This window comes from Periplaneta americana, chromosome 11, assembly GCF_040183065.1.
Source record: "Periplaneta americana isolate PAMFEO1 chromosome 11, P.americana_PAMFEO1_priV1, whole genome shotgun sequence".
NCBI classification, from domain to species: Eukaryota; Metazoa; Arthropoda; class Insecta; order Blattodea; family Blattidae; genus Periplaneta; species Periplaneta americana.
In genome coordinates this window covers 2,035,006-2,054,407 of record NC_091127.1, presented here as the reverse complement: position 1 = coordinate 2,054,407, position 19,402 = coordinate 2,035,006, and the positions used below count along the sequence as shown (strand labels likewise).

Sequence of the window (19,402 nt, the reverse complement as noted above, 5' to 3'; positions counted from 1 at the left end):
GCTTCGTTTTCCTTGTGTAAAAAAAATTCTGTTTTGGAAGGTCAAAATGACCATTTTTTGAAATTTTGCCGGCCTCTCCTGTCCAGACGAACGGGGATAGAGAGTTGTCCTTTATACTGAAGATAGAGTTCGACGAGCTGTATTCAACGCACTCTTCGGCTTTGTTGTTACTACACGCACTGCGGAGTTATGGCGGCTAGAATGTCGGCGGAAGGGTGGTTTAAACCCTTCCCCTTTTTTTCTCGAAAATCAGTTTGTGTTCGCGATTGCCATTTTGATGCTATCGTGTAAGAAGGTAGTCAAGGGGGAATACGGGGCCGCATCCCGTTCCTCGGTATGGCCATTATTTCCGGAAGTAGAGACTGAAATATTTTAGGTACCCAAAAATTGGGGTTAGAAAAAAGTGCGACGGATTTGCCGGATATTAGCGGTGATTACTAGGCAACCTGCGGGGATGCTACAGTTAAAAGGGCGGGCCTCTGAGTCGCTTCGTTTTCCTTGTGTAAAAAAAATTCTGTTTTGGAAGGTCAAAATGACCATTTTTTGAAATTTTGCCGGCCTCTCCTGTCCAGACGAACGGGGATAGAGAGTTGTCCTTTATACTGAAGATAGAGTTCGACGAGCTGTATTCAACGCACTCTTCGGCTTTGTTGTTACTACACGCACTGCGGAGTTATGGCGGCTAGAATGTCGGCGGAAGGGTGGTTTAAACCCTTCCCCTTTTTTTCTCGAAAATCAGTTTGTGTTCGCGATTGCCATTTTGATGCTATCGTGTAAGAAGGTAGTCAAGGGGGAATACGGGGCCGCATCCCGTTCCTCGGTATGGCCATTATTTCCGGAAGTAGAGACTGAAATATTTTAGGTACCCAAAAATTGAGGTTAGAAAAAAGTGCGACGGATTTGCCGGATATTAGCGGTGATTACTAGGCAACCTGCGGGGATGCTACAGTTAAAAGGGCGGGCCTCTGAGTCGCTTCGTTTTCCTTGTGTAAAAATAATTCTGTTTTGGAAGGTCAAAATGACCATTTTTTGAAATTTTGCCGGCCTCTCCTGTCCAGACGAACGGGGATAGAGAGTTGTCCTTTATACTGAAGATAGAGTTCGACGAGCTGTATTCAACGCACTCTTCGGCTTTGTTGTTACTACACGCACTGCGGAGTTATGACGGCTAGAATGTCGGCGGAAGGGTGGTTTAAACCCTTCCCCTTTTTTTCTCGAAAATCAGTTTGTGTTCGCGATTGCCATTTTGATGCTATCGTGTAAGAAGGTAGTCAAGGGGGAATACGGGGCCGCATCCCGTTCCTCGGTATGGCCATTATTTCCGGAAGTATAGACTGAAATATTTTAGGTACCCAAAAATTGAGGTTAGAAAAAAGTGCGACGGATTTGCCGGATATTAGCGGTGATTACTAGGCAACCTGCGGGGATGCTACAGTTAAAAGGGCGGGCCTCTGAGTCGCTTCGTTTTCCTTGTGTAAAAAAAATTCTGTTTTGGAAGGTCAAAATGACCATTTTTTGAAATTTTGCCGGCCTCTCCTGTCCAGACGAACGGGGATAGAGAGTTGTCCTTTATACTGAAGATAGAGTTCGACGAGCTGTATTCAACGCACTCTTCGGCTTTGTTGTTACTACACGCACTGCGGAGTTATGGCGGCTAGAATGTCGGCGGAAGGGTGGTTTAAACCCTTCCCCTTTTTTTCTCGAAAATCAGTTTGTGTTCGCGATTGCCATTTTGATGCTATCGTGTAAGAAGGTAGTCAAGGGGGAATACGGGGCCGCATCCCGTTCCTCGGTATGGCCATTATTTCCGGAAGTAGAGACTGAAATATTTTAGGTACCCAAAAATTGGGGTTAGAAAAAAGTGCGACGGATTTGCCGGATATTAGCGGTGATTACTAGGCAACCTGCGGGGATGCTACAGTTAAAAGGGCGGGCCTCTGAGTCGCTTCGTTTTCCTTGTGTAAAAAAAATTCTGTTTTGGAAGGTCAAAATGACCATTTTTTGAAATTTTGCCGGCCTCTCCTGTCCAGACGAACGGGGATAGAGAGTTGTCCTTTATACTGAAGATAGAGTTCGACGAGCTGTATTCAACGCACTCTTCGGCTTTGTTGTTACTACACGCACTGCGGAGTTATGGCGGCTAGAATGTCGGCGGAAGGGTGGTTTAAACCCTTCCCCTTTTTTTCTCGAAAATCAGTTTGTGTTCGCGATTGCCATTTTGATGCTATCGTGTAAGAAGGTAGTCAAGGGGGAATACGGGGCCGCATCCCGTTCCTCGGTATGGCCATTATTTCCGGAAGTAGAGACTGAAATATTTTAGGTACCCAAAAATTGAGGTTAGAAAAAAGTGCGACGGATTTGCCGGATATTAGCGGTGATTACTAGGCAACCTGCGGGGATGCTACAGTTAAAAGGGCGGGCCTCTGAGTCGCTTCGTTTTCCTTGTGTAAAAAAAATTCTGTTTTGGAAGGTCAAAATGACCATTTTTTGAAATTTTGCCGGCCTCTCCTGTCCAGACGAACGGGGATAGAGAGTTGTCCTTTATACTGAAGATAGAGTTCGACGAGCTGTATTCAACGCACTCTTCGGCTTTGTTGTTACTACACGCACTGCGGAGTTATGGCGGCTAGAATGTCGGCGGAAGGGTGGTTTAAACCCTTCCCCTTTTTTTCTCGAAAATCAGTTTGTGTTCGCGATTGCCATTTTGATGCTATCGTGTAAGAAGGTAGTCAAGGGGGAATACGGGGCCGCATCCCGTTCCTCGGTATGGCCATTATTTCCGGAAGTAGAGACTGAAATATTTTAGGTACCCAAAAATTGGGGTTAGAAAAAAGTGCGACGGATTTGCCGGATATTAGCGGTGATTACTAGGCAACCTGCGGGGATGCTACAGTTAAAAGGGCGGGCCTCTGAGTCGCTTCGTTTTCCTTGTGTAAAAAAAATTCTGTTTTGGAAGGTCAAAATGACCATTTTTTGAAATTTTGCCGGCCTCTCCTGTCCAGACGAACGGGGATAGAGAGTTGTCCTTTATACTGAAGATAGAGTTCGACGAGCTGTATTCAACGCACTCTTCGGCTTTGTTGTTACTACACGCACTGCGGAGTTATGGCGGCTAGAATGTCGGCGGAAGGGTGGTTTAAACCCTTCCCCTTTTTTTCTCGAAAATCAGTTTGTGTTCGCGATTGCCATTTTGATGCTATCGTGTAAGAAGGTAGTCAAGGGGGAATACGGGGCCGCATCCCGTTCCTCGGTATGGCCATTATTTCCGGAAGTAGAGACTGAAATATTTTAGGTACCCAAAAATTGAGGTTAGAAAAAAGTGCGACGGATTTGCCGGATATTAGCGGTGATTACTAGGCAACCTGCGGGGATGCTACAGTTAAAAGGGCGGGCCTCTGAGTCGCTTCGTTTTCCTTGTGTAAAAAAAATTCTGTTTTGGAAGGTCAAAATGACCATTTTTTGAAATTTTGCCGGCCTCTCCTGTCCAGACGAACGGGGATAGAGAGTTGTCCTTTATACTGAAGATAGAGTTCGACGAGCTGTATTCAACGCACTCTTCGGCTTTGTTGTTACTACACGCACTGCGGAGTTATGGCGGCTAGAATGTCGGCGGAAGGGTGGTTTAAACCCTTCCCCTTTTTTTCTCGAAAATCAGTTTGTGTTCGCGATTGCCATTTTGATGCTATCGTGTAAGAAGGTAGTCAAGGGGGAATACGGGGCCGCATCCCGTTCCTCGGTATGGCCATTATTTCCGGAAGTAGAGACTGAAATATTTTAGGTACCCAAAAATTGAGGTTAGAAAAAAGTGCGACGGATTTGCCGGATATTAGCGGTGATTACTAGGCAACCTGCGGGGATGCTACAGTTAAAAGGGCGGGCCTCTGAGTCGCTTCGTTTTCCTTGTGTAAAAAAAATTCTGTTTTGGAAGGTCAAAATGACCATTTTTTGAAATTTTGCCGGCCTCTCCTGTCCAGACGAACGGGGATAGAGAGTTGTCCTTTATACTGAAGATAGAGTTCGACGAGCTGTATTCAACGCACTCTTCGGCTTTGTTGTTACTACACGCACTGCGGAGTTATGGCGGCTAGAATGTCGGCGGAAGGGTGGTTTAAACCCTTCCCCTTTTTTTCTCGAAAATCAGTTTGTGTTCGCGATTGCCATTTTGATGCTATCGTGTAAGAAGGTAGTCAAGGGGGAATACGGGGCCGCATCCCGTTCCTCGGTATGGCCATTATTTCCGGAAGTAGAGACTGAAATATTTTAGGTACCCAAAAATTGAGGTTAGAAAAAAGTGCGACGGATTTGCCGGATATTAGCGGTGATTACTAGGCAACCTGCGGGGATGCTACAGTTAAAAGGGCGGGCCTCTGAGTCGCTTCGTTTTCCTTGTGTAAAAAAAATTCTGTTTTGGAAGGTCAAAATGACCATTTTTTGAAATTTTGCCGGCCTCTCCTGTCCAGACGAACGGGGATAGAGAGTTGTCCTTTATACTGAAGATAGAGTTCGACGAGCTGTATTCAACGCACTCTTCGGCTTTGTTGTTACTACACGCACTGCGGAGTTATGGCGGCTAGAATGTCGGCGGAAGGGTGGTTTAAACCCTTCCCCTTTTTTTCTCGAAAATCAGTTTGTGTTCGCGATTGCCATTTTGATGCTATCGTGTAAGAAGGTAGTCAAGGGGGAATACGGGGCCGCATCCCGTTCCTCGGTATGGCCATTATTTCCGGAAGTAGAGACTGAAATATTTTAGGTACCCAAAAATTGAGGTTAGAAAAAAGTGCGACGGATTTGCCGGATATTAGCGGTGATTACTAGGCAACCTGCGGGGATGCTACAGTTAAAAGGGCGGGCCTCTGAGTCGCTTCGTTTTCCTTGTGTAAAAAAAATTCTGTTTTGGAAGGTCAAAATGACCATTTTTTGAAATTTTGCCGGCCTCTCCTGTCCAGACGAACGGGGATAGAGAGTTGTCCTTTATACTGAAGATAGAGTTCGACGAGCTGTATTCAACGCACTCTTCGGCTTTGTTGTTACTACACGCACTGCGGAGTTATGGCGGCTAGAATGTCGGCGGAAGGGTGGTTTAAACCCTTCCCCTTTTTTTCTCGAAAATCAGTTTGTGTTCGCGATTGCCATTTTGATGCTATCGTGTAAGAAGGTAGTCAAGGGGGAATACGGGGCCGCATCCCGTTCCTCGGTATGGCCATTATTTCCGGAAGTAGAGACTGAAATATTTTAGGTACCCAAAAATTGAGGTTAGAAAAAAGTGCGACGGATTTGCCGGATATTAGCGGTGATTACTAGGCAACCTGCGGGGATGCTACAGTTAAAAGGGCGGGCCTCTGAGTCGCTTCGTTTTCCTTGTGTAAAAAAAATTCTGTTTTGGAAGGTCAAAATGACCATTTTTTGAAATTTTGCCGGCCTCTCCTGTCCAGACGAACGGGGATAGAGAGTTGTCCTTTATACTGAAGATAGAGTTCGACGAGCTGTATTCAACGCACTCTTCGGCTTTGTTGTTACTACACGCACTGCGGAGTTATGGCGGCTAGAATGTCGGCGGAAGGGTGGTTTAAACCCTTCCCCTTTTTTTCTCGAAAATCAGTTTGTGTTCGCGATTGCCATTTTGATGCTATCGTGTAAGAAGGTAGTCAAGGGGGAATACGGGGCCGCATCCCGTTCCTCGGTATGGCCATTATTTCCGGAAGTAGAGACTGAAATATTTTAGGTACCCAAAAATTGGGGTTAGAAAAAAGTGCGACGGATTTGCCGGATATTAGCGGTGATTACTAGGCAACCTGCGGGGATGCTACAGTTAAAAGGGCGGGCCTCTGAGTCGCTTCGTTTTCCTTGTGTAAAAAAAATTCTGTTTTGGAAGGTCAAAATGACCATTTTTTGAAATTTTGCCGGCCTCTCCTGTCCAGACGAACGGGGATAGAGAGTTGTCCTTTATACTGAAGATAGAGTTCGACGAGCTGTATTCAACGCACTCTTCGGCTTTGTTGTTACTACACGCACTGCGGAGTTATGGCGGCTAGAATGTCGGCGGAAGGGTGGTTTAAACCCTTCCCCTTTTTTTCTCGAAAATCAGTTTGTGTTCGCGATTGCCATTTTGATGCTATCGTGTAAGAAGGTAGTCAAGGGGGAATACGGGGCCGCATCCCGTTCCTCGGTATGGCCATTATTTCCGGAAGTAGAGACTGAAATATTTTAGGTACCCAAAAATTGAGGTTAGAAAAAAGTGCGACGGATTTGCCGGATATTAGCGGTGATTACTAGGCAACCTGCGGGGATGCTACAGTTAAAAGGGCGGGCCTCTGAGTCGCTTCGTTTTCCTTGTGTAAAAAAAATTCTGTTTTGGAAGGTCAAAATGACCATTTTTTGAAATTTTGCCGGCCTCTCCTGTCCAGACGAACGGGGATAGAGAGTTGTCCTTTATACTGAAGATAGAGTTCGACGAGCTGTATTCAACGCACTCTTCGGCTTTGTTGTTACTACACGCACTGCGGAGTTATGGCGGCTAGAATGTCGGCGGAAGGGTGGTTTAAACCCTTCCCCTTTTTTTCTCGAAAATCAGTTTGTGTTCGCGATTGCCATTTTGATGCTATCGTGTAAGAAGGTAGTCAAGGGGGAATACGGGGCCGCATCCCGTTCCTCGGTATGGCCATTATTTCCGGAAGTAGAGACTGAAATATTTTAGGTACCCAAAAATTGAGGTTAGAAAAAAGTGCGACGGATTTGCCGGATATTAGCGGTGATTACTAGGCAACCTGCGGGGATGCTACAGTTAAAAGGGCGGGCCTCTGAGTCGCTTCGTTTTCCTTGTGTAAAAAAAATTCTGTTTTGGAAGGTCAAAATGACCATTTTTTGAAATTTTGCCGGCCTCTCCTGTCCAGACGAACGGGGATAGAGAGTTGTCCTTTATACTGAAGATAGAGTTCGACGAGCTGTATTCAACGCACTCTTCGGCTTTGTTGTTACTACACGCACTGCGGAGTTATGGCGGCTAGAATGTCGGCGGAAGGGTGGTTTAAACCCTTCCCCTTTTTTTCTCGAAAATCAGTTTGTGTTCGCGATTGCCATTTTGATGCTATCGTGTAAGAAGGTAGTCAAGGGGGAATACGGGGCCGCATCCCGTTCCTCGGTATGGCCATTATTTCCGGAAGTAGAGACTGAAATATTTTAGGTACCCAAAAATTGAGGTTAGAAAAAAGTGCGACGGATTTGCCGGATATTAGCGGTGATTACTAGGCAACCTGCGGGGATGCTACAGTTAAAAGGGCGGGCCTCTGAGTCGCTTCGTTTTCCTTGTGTAAAAAAAATTCTGTTTTGGAAGGTCAAAATGACCATTTTTTGAAATTTTGCCGGCCTCTCCTGTCCAGACGAACGGGGATAGAGAGTTGTCCTTTATACTGAAGATAGAGTTCGACGAGCTGTATTCAACGCACTCTTCGGCTTTGTTGTTACTACACGCACTGCGGAGTTATGGCGGCTAGAATGTCGGCGGAAGGGTGGTTTAAACCCTTCCCCTTTTTTTCTCGAAAATCAGTTTGTGTTCGCGATTGCCATTTTGATGCTATCGTGTAAGAAGGTAGTCAAGGGGGAATACGGGGCCGCATCCCGTTCCTCGGTATGGCCATTATTTCCGGAAGTAGAGACTGAAATATTTTAGGTACCCAAAAATTGAGGTTAGAAAAAAGTGCGACGGATTTGCCGGATATTAGCGGTGATTACTAGGCAACCTGCGGGGATGCTACAGTTAAAAGGGCGGGCCTCTGAGTCGCTTCGTTTTCCTTGTGTAAAAAAAATTCTGTTTTGGAAGGTCAAAATGACCATTTTTTGAAATTTTGCCGGCCTCTCCTGTCCAGACGAACGGGGATAGAGAGTTGTCCTTTATACTGAAGATAGAGTTCGACGAGCTGTATTCAACGCACTCTTCGGCTTTGTTGTTACTACACGCACTGCGGAGTTATGGCGGCTAGAATGTCGGCGGAAGGGTGGTTTAAACCCTTCCCCTTTTTTTCTCGAAAATCAGTTTGTGTTCGCGATTGCCATTTTGATGCTATCGTGTAAGAAGGTAGTCAAGGGGGAATACGGGGCCGCATCCCGTTCCTCGGTATGGCCATTATTTCCGGAAGTAGAGACTGAAATATTTTAGGTACCCAAAAATTGAGGTTAGAAAAAAGTGCGACGGATTTGCCGGATATTAGCGGTGATTACTAGGCAACCTGCGGGGATGCTACAGTTAAAAGGGCGGGCCTCTGAGTCGCTTCGTTTTCCTTGTGTAAAAAAAATTCTGTTTTGGAAGGTCAAAATGACCATTTTTTGAAATTTTGCCGGCCTCTCCTGTCCAGACGAACGGGGATAGAGAGTTGTCCTTTATACTGAAGATAGAGTTCGACGAGCTGTATTCAACGCACTCTTCGGCTTTGTTGTTACTACACGCACTGCGGAGTTATGGCGGCTAGAATGTCGGCGGAAGGGTGGTTTAAACCCTTCCCCTTTTTTTCTCGAAAATCAGTTTGTGTTCGCGATTGCCATTTTGATGCTATCGTGTAAGAAGGTAGTCAAGGGGGAATACGGGGCCGCATCCCGTTCCTCGGTATGGCCATTATTTCCGGAAGTAGAGACTGAAATATTTTAGGTACCCAAAAATTGAGGTTAGAAAAAAGTGCGACGGATTTGCCGGATATTAGCGGTGATTACTAGGCAACCTGCGGGGATGCTACAGTTAAAAGGGCGGGCCTCTGAGTCGCTTCGTTTTCCTTGTGTAAAAAAAATTCTGTTTTGGAAGGTCAAAATGACCATTTTTTGAAATTTTGCCGGCCTCTCCTGTCCAGACGAACGGGGATAGAGAGTTGTCCTTTATACTGAAGATAGAGTTCGACGAGCTGTATTCAACGCACTCTTCGGCTTTGTTGTTACTACACGCACTGCGGAGTTATGGCGGCTAGAATGTCGGCGGAAGGGTGGTTTAAACCCTTCCCCTTTTTTTCTCGAAAATCAGTTTGTGTTCGCGATTGCCATTTTGATGCTATCGTGTAAGAAGGTAGTCAAGGGGGAATACGGGGCCGCATCCCGTTCCTCGGTATGGCCATTATTTCCGGAAGTAGAGACTGAAATATTTTAGGTACCCAAAAATTGGGGTTAGAAAAAAGTGCGACGGATTTGCCGGATATTAGCGGTGATTACTAGGCAACCTGCGGGGATGCTACAGTTAAAAGGGCGGGCCTCTGAGTCGCTTCGTTTTCCTTGTGTAAAAAAAATTCTGTTTTGGAAGGTCAAAATGACCATTTTTTGAAATTTTGCCGGCCTCTCCTGTCCAGACGAACGGGGATAGAGAGTTGTCCTTTATACTGAAGATAGAGTTCGACGAGCTGTATTCAACGCACTCTTCGGCTTTGTTGTTACTACACGCACTGCGGAGTTATGGCGGCTAGAATGTCGGCGGAAGGGTGGTTTAAACCCTTCCCCTTTTTTTCTCGAAAATCAGTTTGTGTTCGCGATTGCCATTTTGATGCTATCGTGTAAGAAGGTAGTCAAGGGGGAATACGGGGCCGCATCCCGTTCCTCGGTATGGCCATTATTTCCGGAAGTAGAGACTGAAATATTTTAGGTACCCAAAAATTGAGGTTAGAAAAAAGTGCGACGGATTTGCCGGATATTAGCGGTGATTACTAGGCAACCTGCGGGGATGCTACAGTTAAAAGGGCGGGCCTCTGAGTCGCTTCGTTTTCCTTGTGTAAAAAAAATTCTGTTTTGGAAGGTCAAAATGACCATTTTTTGAAATTTTGCCGGCCTCTCCTGTCCAGACGAACGGGGATAGAGAGTTGTCCTTTATACTGAAGATAGAGTTCGACGAGCTGTATTCAACGCACTCTTCGGCTTTGTTGTTACTACACGCACTGCGGAGTTATGGCGGCTAGAATGTCGGCGGAAGGGTGGTTTAAACCCTTCCCCTTTTTTTCTCGAAAATCAGTTTGTGTTCGCGATTGCCATTTTGATGCTATCGTGTAAGAAGGTAGTCAAGGGGGAATACGGGGCCGCATCCCGTTCCTCGGTATGGCCATTATTTCCGGAAGTAGAGACTGAAATATTTTAGGTACCCAAAAATTGAGGTTAGAAAAAAGTGCGACGGATTTGCCGGATATTAGCGGTGATTACTAGGCAACCTGCGGGGATGCTACAGTTAAAAGAGCGGGCCTCTGAGTCGCTTCGTTTTCCTTGTGTAAAAAAAATTCTGTTTTGGAAGGTCAAAATGACCATTTTTTGAAATTTTGCCGGCCTCTCCTGTCCAGACGAACGGGGATAGAGAGTTGTCCTTTATACTGAAGATAGAGTTCGACGAGCTGTATTCAACGCACTCTTCGGCTTTGTTGTTACTACACGCACTGCGGAGTTATGGCGGCTAGAATGTCGGCGGAAGGGTGGTTTCCTTCCCCTTTTTTTCTCGAAAATCAGTTTGTGTTCGCGATTGCCATTTTGATGCTATCGTGTAAGAAGGTAGTCAAGGGGAAATACGGGGCCGCATCCCGTTCCTCGGTATGGCCATTATTTCCGGAAGTAGAGACTGAAATATTTTAGGTACCCAAAAATTGAGGTTAGAAAAAAGTGCGACGGATTTGCCGGATATTTTTTTTCTAAAATTACTTTGTGTTCGGGATTCACATTTTGACGCTACCGTATTCTAGGATAGACATGCGGGAATAGAACACCGCATCCTGTTCCTCGGTATGGCAATTATTTCCGTAGATTAGAGGCTCAAACATTTCAGATGGGCAAAAAAAAAAAAGACCAGGAAATAGTGCAATGGATTTCTTTTCCCCCTTGACTTAATTCTTACAAGATACAACACTCTATCCCCGTTCGTCTGGATAGGAGAGGCCGGCAAAATTTCAAAAAATGGTCATTTTGACCTTCCAAAACAGAATTTTTTTACACAAGGAAAACGAAGCGACTCAGAGGCCCGCCCTTTTAACTGTAGCATCCCCGCAGGTTGCCTAGTAATCACCGCTAATATCCGGCAAATCCGTCGCACTTTTTTCTAACCTCAATTTTTGGGTACCTAAAATATTTCAGTCTCTACTTCCGGAAATAATGGCCATACCGAGGAACGGGATGCGGCCCCGTATTCCCCCTTGACTACCTTCTTACACGATAGCATCAAAATGGCAATCGCGAACACAAACTGATTTTCGAGAAAAAAAGGGGAAGGGTTTAAACCACCCTTCCGCCGACATTCTAGCCGCCATAACTCCGCAGTGCGTGTAGTAACAACAAAGCCGAAGAGTGCGTTGAATACAGCTCGTCGAACTCTATCTTCAGTATAAAGGACAACTCTCTATCCCCGTTCGTCTGGACAGGAGAGGCCGGCAAAATTTCAAAAAATGGTCATTTTGACCTTCCAAAACAGAATTTTTTTTACACAAGGAAAACGAAGCGACTCAGAGGCCCGCCCTTTTAACTGTAGCATCCCCGCAGGTTGCCTAGTAATTACCGCTAATATCCGGCAAATCCGTTGCACTTTTTTCTAACCTCATTTTTTGGGTACCTAAAATATTTGAGTCTCTATTTCCGAAAATAATGACGTTATCGAGGAATGGGATGCGGCCCTGCATTCCCCTTTGATTAACCGAGGATACGGTAGCACTTACCTGGTTTGTTCTCTCTACCCATATGACGGAGATATGGCAGCTAGAATGTGGGCGAGGGAAAAATATATCTCAGGTGGACATGTTGTAAGTAATTAAGAATTTTCATATTTTGAATGATTTTAGACCAGTTTGTTTAATTAACATAGATGCAAGTTTGGTGCTTAAGTAACAATAATGGATATCTCTTACAGTGGATGTTCGAGTACCCTTCTTCTTCGAGTTTGTCTGCCAAGGCCTGATGTTTGTTATTACACAAATGTTGCTGGTGTGTGTAATCTTTCCAATCTTCTCAGCTGCCATGATTGTTGCAACAGGTTAGTACCGTGTCAAGAAGCATCATTTCGTTGTGAATACTGTTATATATCTTTGCAGTATATCACAACGCTTAGTCTTATTCATATTTTAATTTTTTTGTTTCCACGTATCGTGGATTTAATGCAGAATCAATGATTGGTTGATATATTTTACTAATATACTTACTGTTACACATAAACATATTTGTAGTTCTTTGAAAATTCAATGCTGGTAAAAATTAAAGATGGTATGGTATGCACGCATTTTATTCATCATCTGATATAATTAGGAACATTAGATCCAGACAGGAATGGGCAGGGCATGTAGCACGTATAGGCGAATCCAGAAATGCATATAGAGTGTTAGTTGGGAGGCCAGAGGGAATAACACCTTTGGAGAAGCCGAGACATAGATGGGATGATATTATTAAAATGGATTTGAGGGAGGTGGGATATGCTGATAGAGACTGGATTGATGTTGCACAGGATAGGAACCGATGGCGGGCTTATGTGAGGGCGGCAATGAACCTGCGGGTTCCTTAAAAGCTGTAAGTAATTAAGTAAGTAAGTCAGGTAGGGTAAGTTTTGCTGTCCTTGCTATGTAGAGAACAGACTGAATTATTGTTGTGAACTTACAAAAAAAAAAAAAGAAGAAGAAGAAGAAGAAGAAGAAAAGAAAAAGGAAAATGGGATGATATAAGGAATGTATCACTGCTGGCCACTGGCATAGTCCAGGTGATGGTGCATACAGCATTATTAAAGAACTGATTTTAAAAGATAATACAATAGAATAAGTAACACCAAAGGAATTCAATTTTTAAAGAACTCTTCGAAACTATAAAAATACTTGTTACAAAGGAATATCTGTTAGAATTCTTGCTATTGCTATTTTTTTTAATTCTAACAAGGAAGCTATTTGCAATATAACTGATTAGTACAGTATATGTTTCATTTAATATACCTAGCTATTTTAAAAGAGTTTGTGTAAATATGAATTCTATCTTTTTTAAATAATCGTGAATATTCTGTGTACGTAATTGTACATTATGCTGCCTTATAAATATACAAAGACATAGACAGGTTCCATTTGGATTGTATGCCATTGCATTGCTGTATTGTTAAGTTGAAAATGTAAATGGGGCAGTATGAAAATTTGTGACGCATTATTAAATACCTTTATTAAAAAATGTAAAATTTAATACGTGGTACTTGGCACTTCTCCATCGCATCAGATATAAAACAATGTTATGTTTAAAAATGTTGTATTCAAATTCCTTATAACTAAGAATGTGATTTGACATACAGTACAAGTGAGGCATATATCTCACAGTGATTAAAAAATAACAGAATTCTGAAATAAATTATAGGATACAATTTATAGCATTATTATTAAATGTAAGAGTTACATACTGTGATATGATTTGATATATTTTAATCTTGATTTAGAAATTGAACAGGTTTAAAAAAATGTTTGTTTTACAGCTTTGTTCATGCTGCTGGATGTATGGCTGAATGTGGGATTAAGAGAAACCAAAAGATTGGACAACCTGTTAAAGTCACCGGTACTCAATCATATATCATCGACTATGGCTGGTCTTTCTGTGATACGTACATATGGCCGTCAGAAGATATTTCTAGAAAGGTATATTGGCATATTGCTGTCATAATTAGGGCTATGGTTTTGATGTAATTGCATCTTTTTTCTAGTAAGCCAGAAATATAGCCACTTTAGTATTTATATGTTATGTGATAAACCGAGTGTTTTAAGACATATTTGTTAGGGCATTTTTTTGCATTTTTTGCCTGTTTCAACTCATAAGAGCATCTTTTGTATTATTCGGACATTGTTGAGGCATTTTCATTTAATTTCGGCCACAAATCACCATTATTAATATAAAATAATATTTATTTCCTTTGATATTTTGTCTACATATTTTGTTCATTAATACCCTTTATTTTTTACTCAGTTATTTAACGACGCTGTGCCAACTACGAGGTTATTTAGCGTCGATGGAGTTGGTGATAGTGAATATGATATTTGGCGAGATGAGGGTTCGCCATAGATTACCTGACATTTGCCTTACGGTTAGGAAAACCTCGGAAAAAACCCAACCAGATAATCAGCCCCAGCGGGAATCGAACCCGCGCCCAAGCGCAACTCCGCCTTAAAAGACCAAGCTAGGCCGGTGGCTAATACCTATTATTTTGTATAATATTTTAATCGTTTTTCTACACAAATATTGCCCTTTTAACGTAGTATACACCCCATGTAATGGATCAGTCGAACCATCCCTTCAATATAGACTCCTCTATACTTGCTAATTCCGGATGAGAGTGGCCTTGTGGTGGACTACATGGAAACTACATCAGGTAAAATAATTAATTAAAGTGTACCACGTATAAAATTAAATAAACTTAAATGTTGGTACTAGAATTTCATTAAATTGCTAGTCTAAATATTAAGTAGCACAAAACTCCTTTTCCTACTAAGCCAATTTTAGAATGTAAGATCAATTTTTAGGGAATTTTTAGGGCATTTTTGAAAGATTTTTAGGTCATAAATGCATTGTTTTAAGACTTTTTTTATGATTTATAGGTCATCAAAATCCTAGCCCTAGTGATAACACATTTTCTTTGTTAGTCCATCGCAATGGTATTCACTTCTGTTTCGACTGTTCTTATATTTTTCAGGTTCTGTGCAAGGCTCAATAGGACACTGGCATCAGATTTCATCTTCCGTTCTTCTGTTAGATGGTTCACGTTCAGAATGGACATGATAGCAGTAGTGACAGTAACGTTAACAGGACTTGTGGTGGTGCTTCTTCGTGACTCCGTTACCGCTGCTCAGAGTGGTCTGGCCCTGTCTTGCGTATTTGCTGTGAGTTTTAAGTAATATTAAAATAGCATTTAATAATTAAATATTTTGTAATTTAATTGCTGCAGCCCTCTGAGTCGAGATAGTGAAATAATTTTTATTAAGAATTACTGTCAAAGAAATATTATTTAACATGATTGTCGAAACATGAATTTTCTAAATAAATTATCCTAGTAGGGTTATTACCAGCGCTTTTTTTCAGCCGGAACGCCTTCCGGTAAACTTTTTGCCATTACAAATTCCGAGATATATTTTACAAGCAAAATTGAAAATTACAATTGCCGCCACTGCTGAGTCCAAGAGTTTACATTTTCTCATGATTATAGTCAGGATCAGCTTACTTAATATCCTAAGGGTGAAACCTAACCATTTTCCCCCTATTACTACATATGCTAGTGAATTATAGTGATTTTCTAGCTCTCAGGTTGAATTTTTTTTTACCAACTTCGTTTCGAATTTCGGGTACTGACAAATATTAAAACTGCTAGTTATTTTCTAACTGTTATGTTGGCAGCAATGATTTCGGTTTCCAGTATAGGAAACTGATGAAAATGGAAGTAAGGAAATACATTTTTAGGTTAGGTCTCATGAATCGTAAACTCTTTAGTCAAAGCAATAAATTTCATGTCGGACAAAATCCATTTTAATATTAGATCATAACTAGTCCTAATGACTAACATAATATGCGAGAATTTCAGGAGGAAAACGTATTATTTTATAAATTATTGAATCATTTAGGAAACACCTCAAAACATAAAGATGAGATGTGGTAAATATAAGCAAGACATTTATTATTATTTCAGTACGTAGCATTGTGATTTTACCCTCTTTGGTGATATCTGGTATTAGTTGGCAACACTGAAGAGACGGCCAAATTAGCCTTTTAGGAACTACACTTACGTGACCCTCACTATATCGTTGGTGCAAAAGTAACTTATGCAATCTAGTGCTGCCATAACTAAATAATCACATGTTATTAAATTAATACAATTTCAGATAATTATTAAATGCCATTTCAGTTATACGTTTTTCCTTCAGGCTCCTATCAAAACGCATATTTTATTTTTTACAGGTGAGCACATTTGTACCATATGTGATGCAACTCAAATCAGAGATGCAAGCAAGATTTACTTCTGTGGAAAGAATCTTAGAATATACACAGGTACACATTTTATAACATAAGAAATCTTTATATAAAATGATAGTATGTTGTTTGTTACCTTCTTTATATACGATTGGTTGTTCATTAATTTCTTGCACTTATGCTTACTAGCAAAATACAAGTTGTTTCACATCAACAATTGAGCCGTTCAAAGCAAAAGTGGTGTAAGTCAATAAGGTTTAAAGTAAAAATTCTGTAAAATACAGCGCAAGGTAGCAATTAATATGTCCTTCTTGCTATCCACTGACTACTAATAGTTTAATAAATTGAATATTAATTGCTACTTTGCGCTGTATTTTACAGAATGTTTACTTTAACCCTCATTACCCATTTTTGACTTACACCACTTCCGCTGTGAACGGTTCAGTTATATTAAACTGTTCAGAACTCCCAGTGATCATCAGTCCTCTTGACTAGCAACGAAAATTTATATGCACTGGTTGTACCTGACATACTTTATTCTGGGAAATATTACATTGAAATGCTATCGTTTTATTATACTCGAATAGCTGTTCATTAAAACAGTTTTTCTCCTTAAAAATTGAAGAAGTAGTTTACAGTTTGAAAGCTTAGTTTTATTTGGTTTTGAATGTAATCTCAGGATCTTCCGGAAGAAGCTCCTGCTAGAATAGAAAACAAGAGACCGCCTGATAATTGGCCATGGACTGGACAGATATTAATGGAAGATGTACAGCTGAGGTACCGTCCAGATCTGCCACTCGTACTTCACAGTATTGCAGTTGATATCAAAGGAGGAGAGAAAGTGGGAGTGGTTGGCAGAACAGGCGCAGGTATCTTACCAATTTGCGTTTTTGCTTAAATGAGGAAAGAGTACATTTTTTGTTCTATAAAATATCAATTCGTGAAATCAATTCAATTTTAGTAATATTTCTATGCTGAAATGAATCATGTGTACATTATTCCCTGTACTATCACAATAAGTTCCAAGTTTTCTATCACTTTTATTAGGAAAATCATCTTTGGTGACTACGTTACTACGTTTGACTGAGTTGGCAGGAGGCCGTATATTGATTGACGGTATCGATATTTCAACAATTGGACTGCATGACCTGCGCTCAGCTGTCGCCATTATCCCTCAGGACCCTGTTCTGTTCCAAGGGACTATACGGTACAATGTGGATCCTTTTGAAGAGCATAGTGATGATAAAATATGGGAGGCCTTGGACAAAGCTCACTTGAAAGAAAAGGTAATGTATAAATGCAACTAATGCAGACTTAAATACAGTACAAAGGTGCCCAGACAAAACGACAGAAGAGAGAGCAAGGAAACAATGTGGTAGGGGAAATGGGTGGTTGCTTTAACTCTTGGAGTAGGGCTGCCAGGCAAGATTTACGTTTTTCTTATATTTGATGGCTTATGTTTACACAAAATGACCTTTCGACCTGGCTGCTTTTATAACAATAGGTTGGCTTAAACTAGATAAGAAAAGAAATTTACATTCACTTCTCCTTCTCTTCGAAATCTTGAACTCTTCTATTCCTTCGTACCTGTCGTCTCGCTTCACTTACCTTTCTTCCCACCACAATCTGAACACACGCTCTCGTCATGAAACAATACTAACAATACCATCCCATCGCACCTCCTTATACTCATCCTCTTTCACAATAGCCCTGCCAAGACTCTGGAATTCGTTACCTGCTAGCATCAGGGACTGTCGAAATGAAATTGAATTCAAACGCAAACTTACTAGGCACTTGGTCAGTAATTGAGACTCGTTCAGACATGGTTTCTTGTAAATAGTTCTCTTAATCTATCACAAAATATCTCAATATCCGGTAATTTCATCACTATAGAATTTTTTTATTCTAGGTTTCATTTGTAATTCAGTAAATACAAAAATATTCTTTGTTCTTAACTTCTATGATAAAATGTCTAGCTTTCATTAATCAGGTAATCTTGTCGTACTTTAATTTTTATTGTAATTGTAAATTTAATGTTAATTGTAATTTTATTGTTCATATTATAGTTAGAATCACCTGGTAGAGGGGCAGAGAAGGCCTGACGGCCTTATCTCTACCAGGTTAAATAAATAAATACTAAATAAATGAGAGTAGCAGTTTTCTTCTATTTCTTGCTTCAAATTACAAATCTTTTTTGATCCATTCAGCCTTCCTATGTTATTCAGAATAACTTCCCTCATTCTTACATGAATCATATGCGGAGACTAAGAGAAAGGCGAGAAATAGAAAAGATTGCAGAATACTGGGTTTGCAGTGAAAGACCTGCCCTTGGGCAGAACACTATGAATGAATGAATTGATAAAGAATTTTATTTTGGAGAACCAATAACATTGCATGTTTTGAATATCATTTCACACATTTACGAAGATGCATACAATTTATATCATTCTGTACATAGATTAGTCGAGAGGAAAAACAGCTGTTCTGTCCTGTAGAAGCAGATGGAGAGAACTTGTCTGTTGGAGAGAAACAGTTGATTTGCCTGGCCAGAGCTCTGCTTCGCAAAAATAAAATTCTCCTCTTGGATGAAGCTACAGCATCGGTGGATGTGGAAACAGACTACTTAATTCAAGAGACGATCCGCGATGCCTTTAGTCATTGTACAGTACTTACCATAGCCCACCGTCTGAACACCGTGACCACGTACAACCGTGTTATGGTTATGGACTCTGGAAAGGTAATATATCTAATGTAGTGATTAGTTTTATTGTATGCAGTAACATTGTTATCACAAAGAAAGAATAGGATTTAAAATCAGAACTTCGTTCAAAAAGAAAAGCCTTTCTGACTGTTAATCTGATAGCATCTTGTGAACCTCAAAAATCTGGACCTATAAGATGACTATCAGGAAGTTTGAACCTGCAAATTCTTCAGTCCAACGATAAACGTGTTAATCTTTTATATCACCAAGGTTATCTGGTGCACAAGGTTGTAGTATCGATTTTGTTTAGAGGTTAATTCAAGATCAAATATTTGGCTGTTACGTCCTACAGTATAAGTAGGCGTGGGAATTGATGCATTTGCAATTTTTTTTTGATGACCAATAATTGTATGCTGATAAATCAGCTATACAAACTTTTTAAGTTCATTAAATATGATTTCTCATTTCTTGCAAATGCATCATATTTGCAATATATTAACGTCTGTATAGTCTATTAAAAAGTGCTTTTTAATTTTATTTTATCACTTTTAATTATTTTTAACATCACATGAATACGAATATGTAGGCAGCTGAAGAGGAGAAAGAATGTATAAAGTCAGGAGTGGGGAACAAAGTTTTTGAATGCATTTGAACATTTGTTAGAAAAACTCACAAAAAATTTATATTCATGTTAAAAAACGAAATTGGTCACTTTGTTTCAATTGTATTGGGATGATTGTGAATTTTCGAACCAAAAGGAATGTGAAATAATGTCATAAATTTATCACATCTTTAAGCAAG

At 41.0% G+C, this 19,402-nt stretch overlaps 1 protein-coding gene across 2 annotated transcripts in view; it reads left to right on the top strand.

Annotated features, from left to right (window-relative positions):
* Positions 1-19,402, top strand: part of LOC138708718 (ATP-binding cassette sub-family C member 5-like) — a 347,709-nt gene that overhangs the window by 320,561 nt on the left and 7,746 nt on the right. For both annotated transcript variants that reach the window (XM_069838825.1, XM_069838826.1), the window contains 7 exons: positions 11,840-11,962; positions 13,424-13,583; positions 14,633-14,819; positions 15,889-15,978; positions 16,580-16,769; positions 16,948-17,186; positions 18,359-18,637. In XM_069838825.1, the coding sequence (XP_069694926.1) occupies positions 11,840-11,962; positions 13,424-13,583; positions 14,633-14,819; positions 15,889-15,978; positions 16,580-16,769; positions 16,948-17,186; positions 18,359-18,637 (1,268 nt within the window). The remainder of the gene's footprint in view (positions 1-11,839; positions 11,963-13,423; positions 13,584-14,632; positions 14,820-15,888; positions 15,979-16,579; positions 16,770-16,947; positions 17,187-18,358; positions 18,638-19,402) is intronic.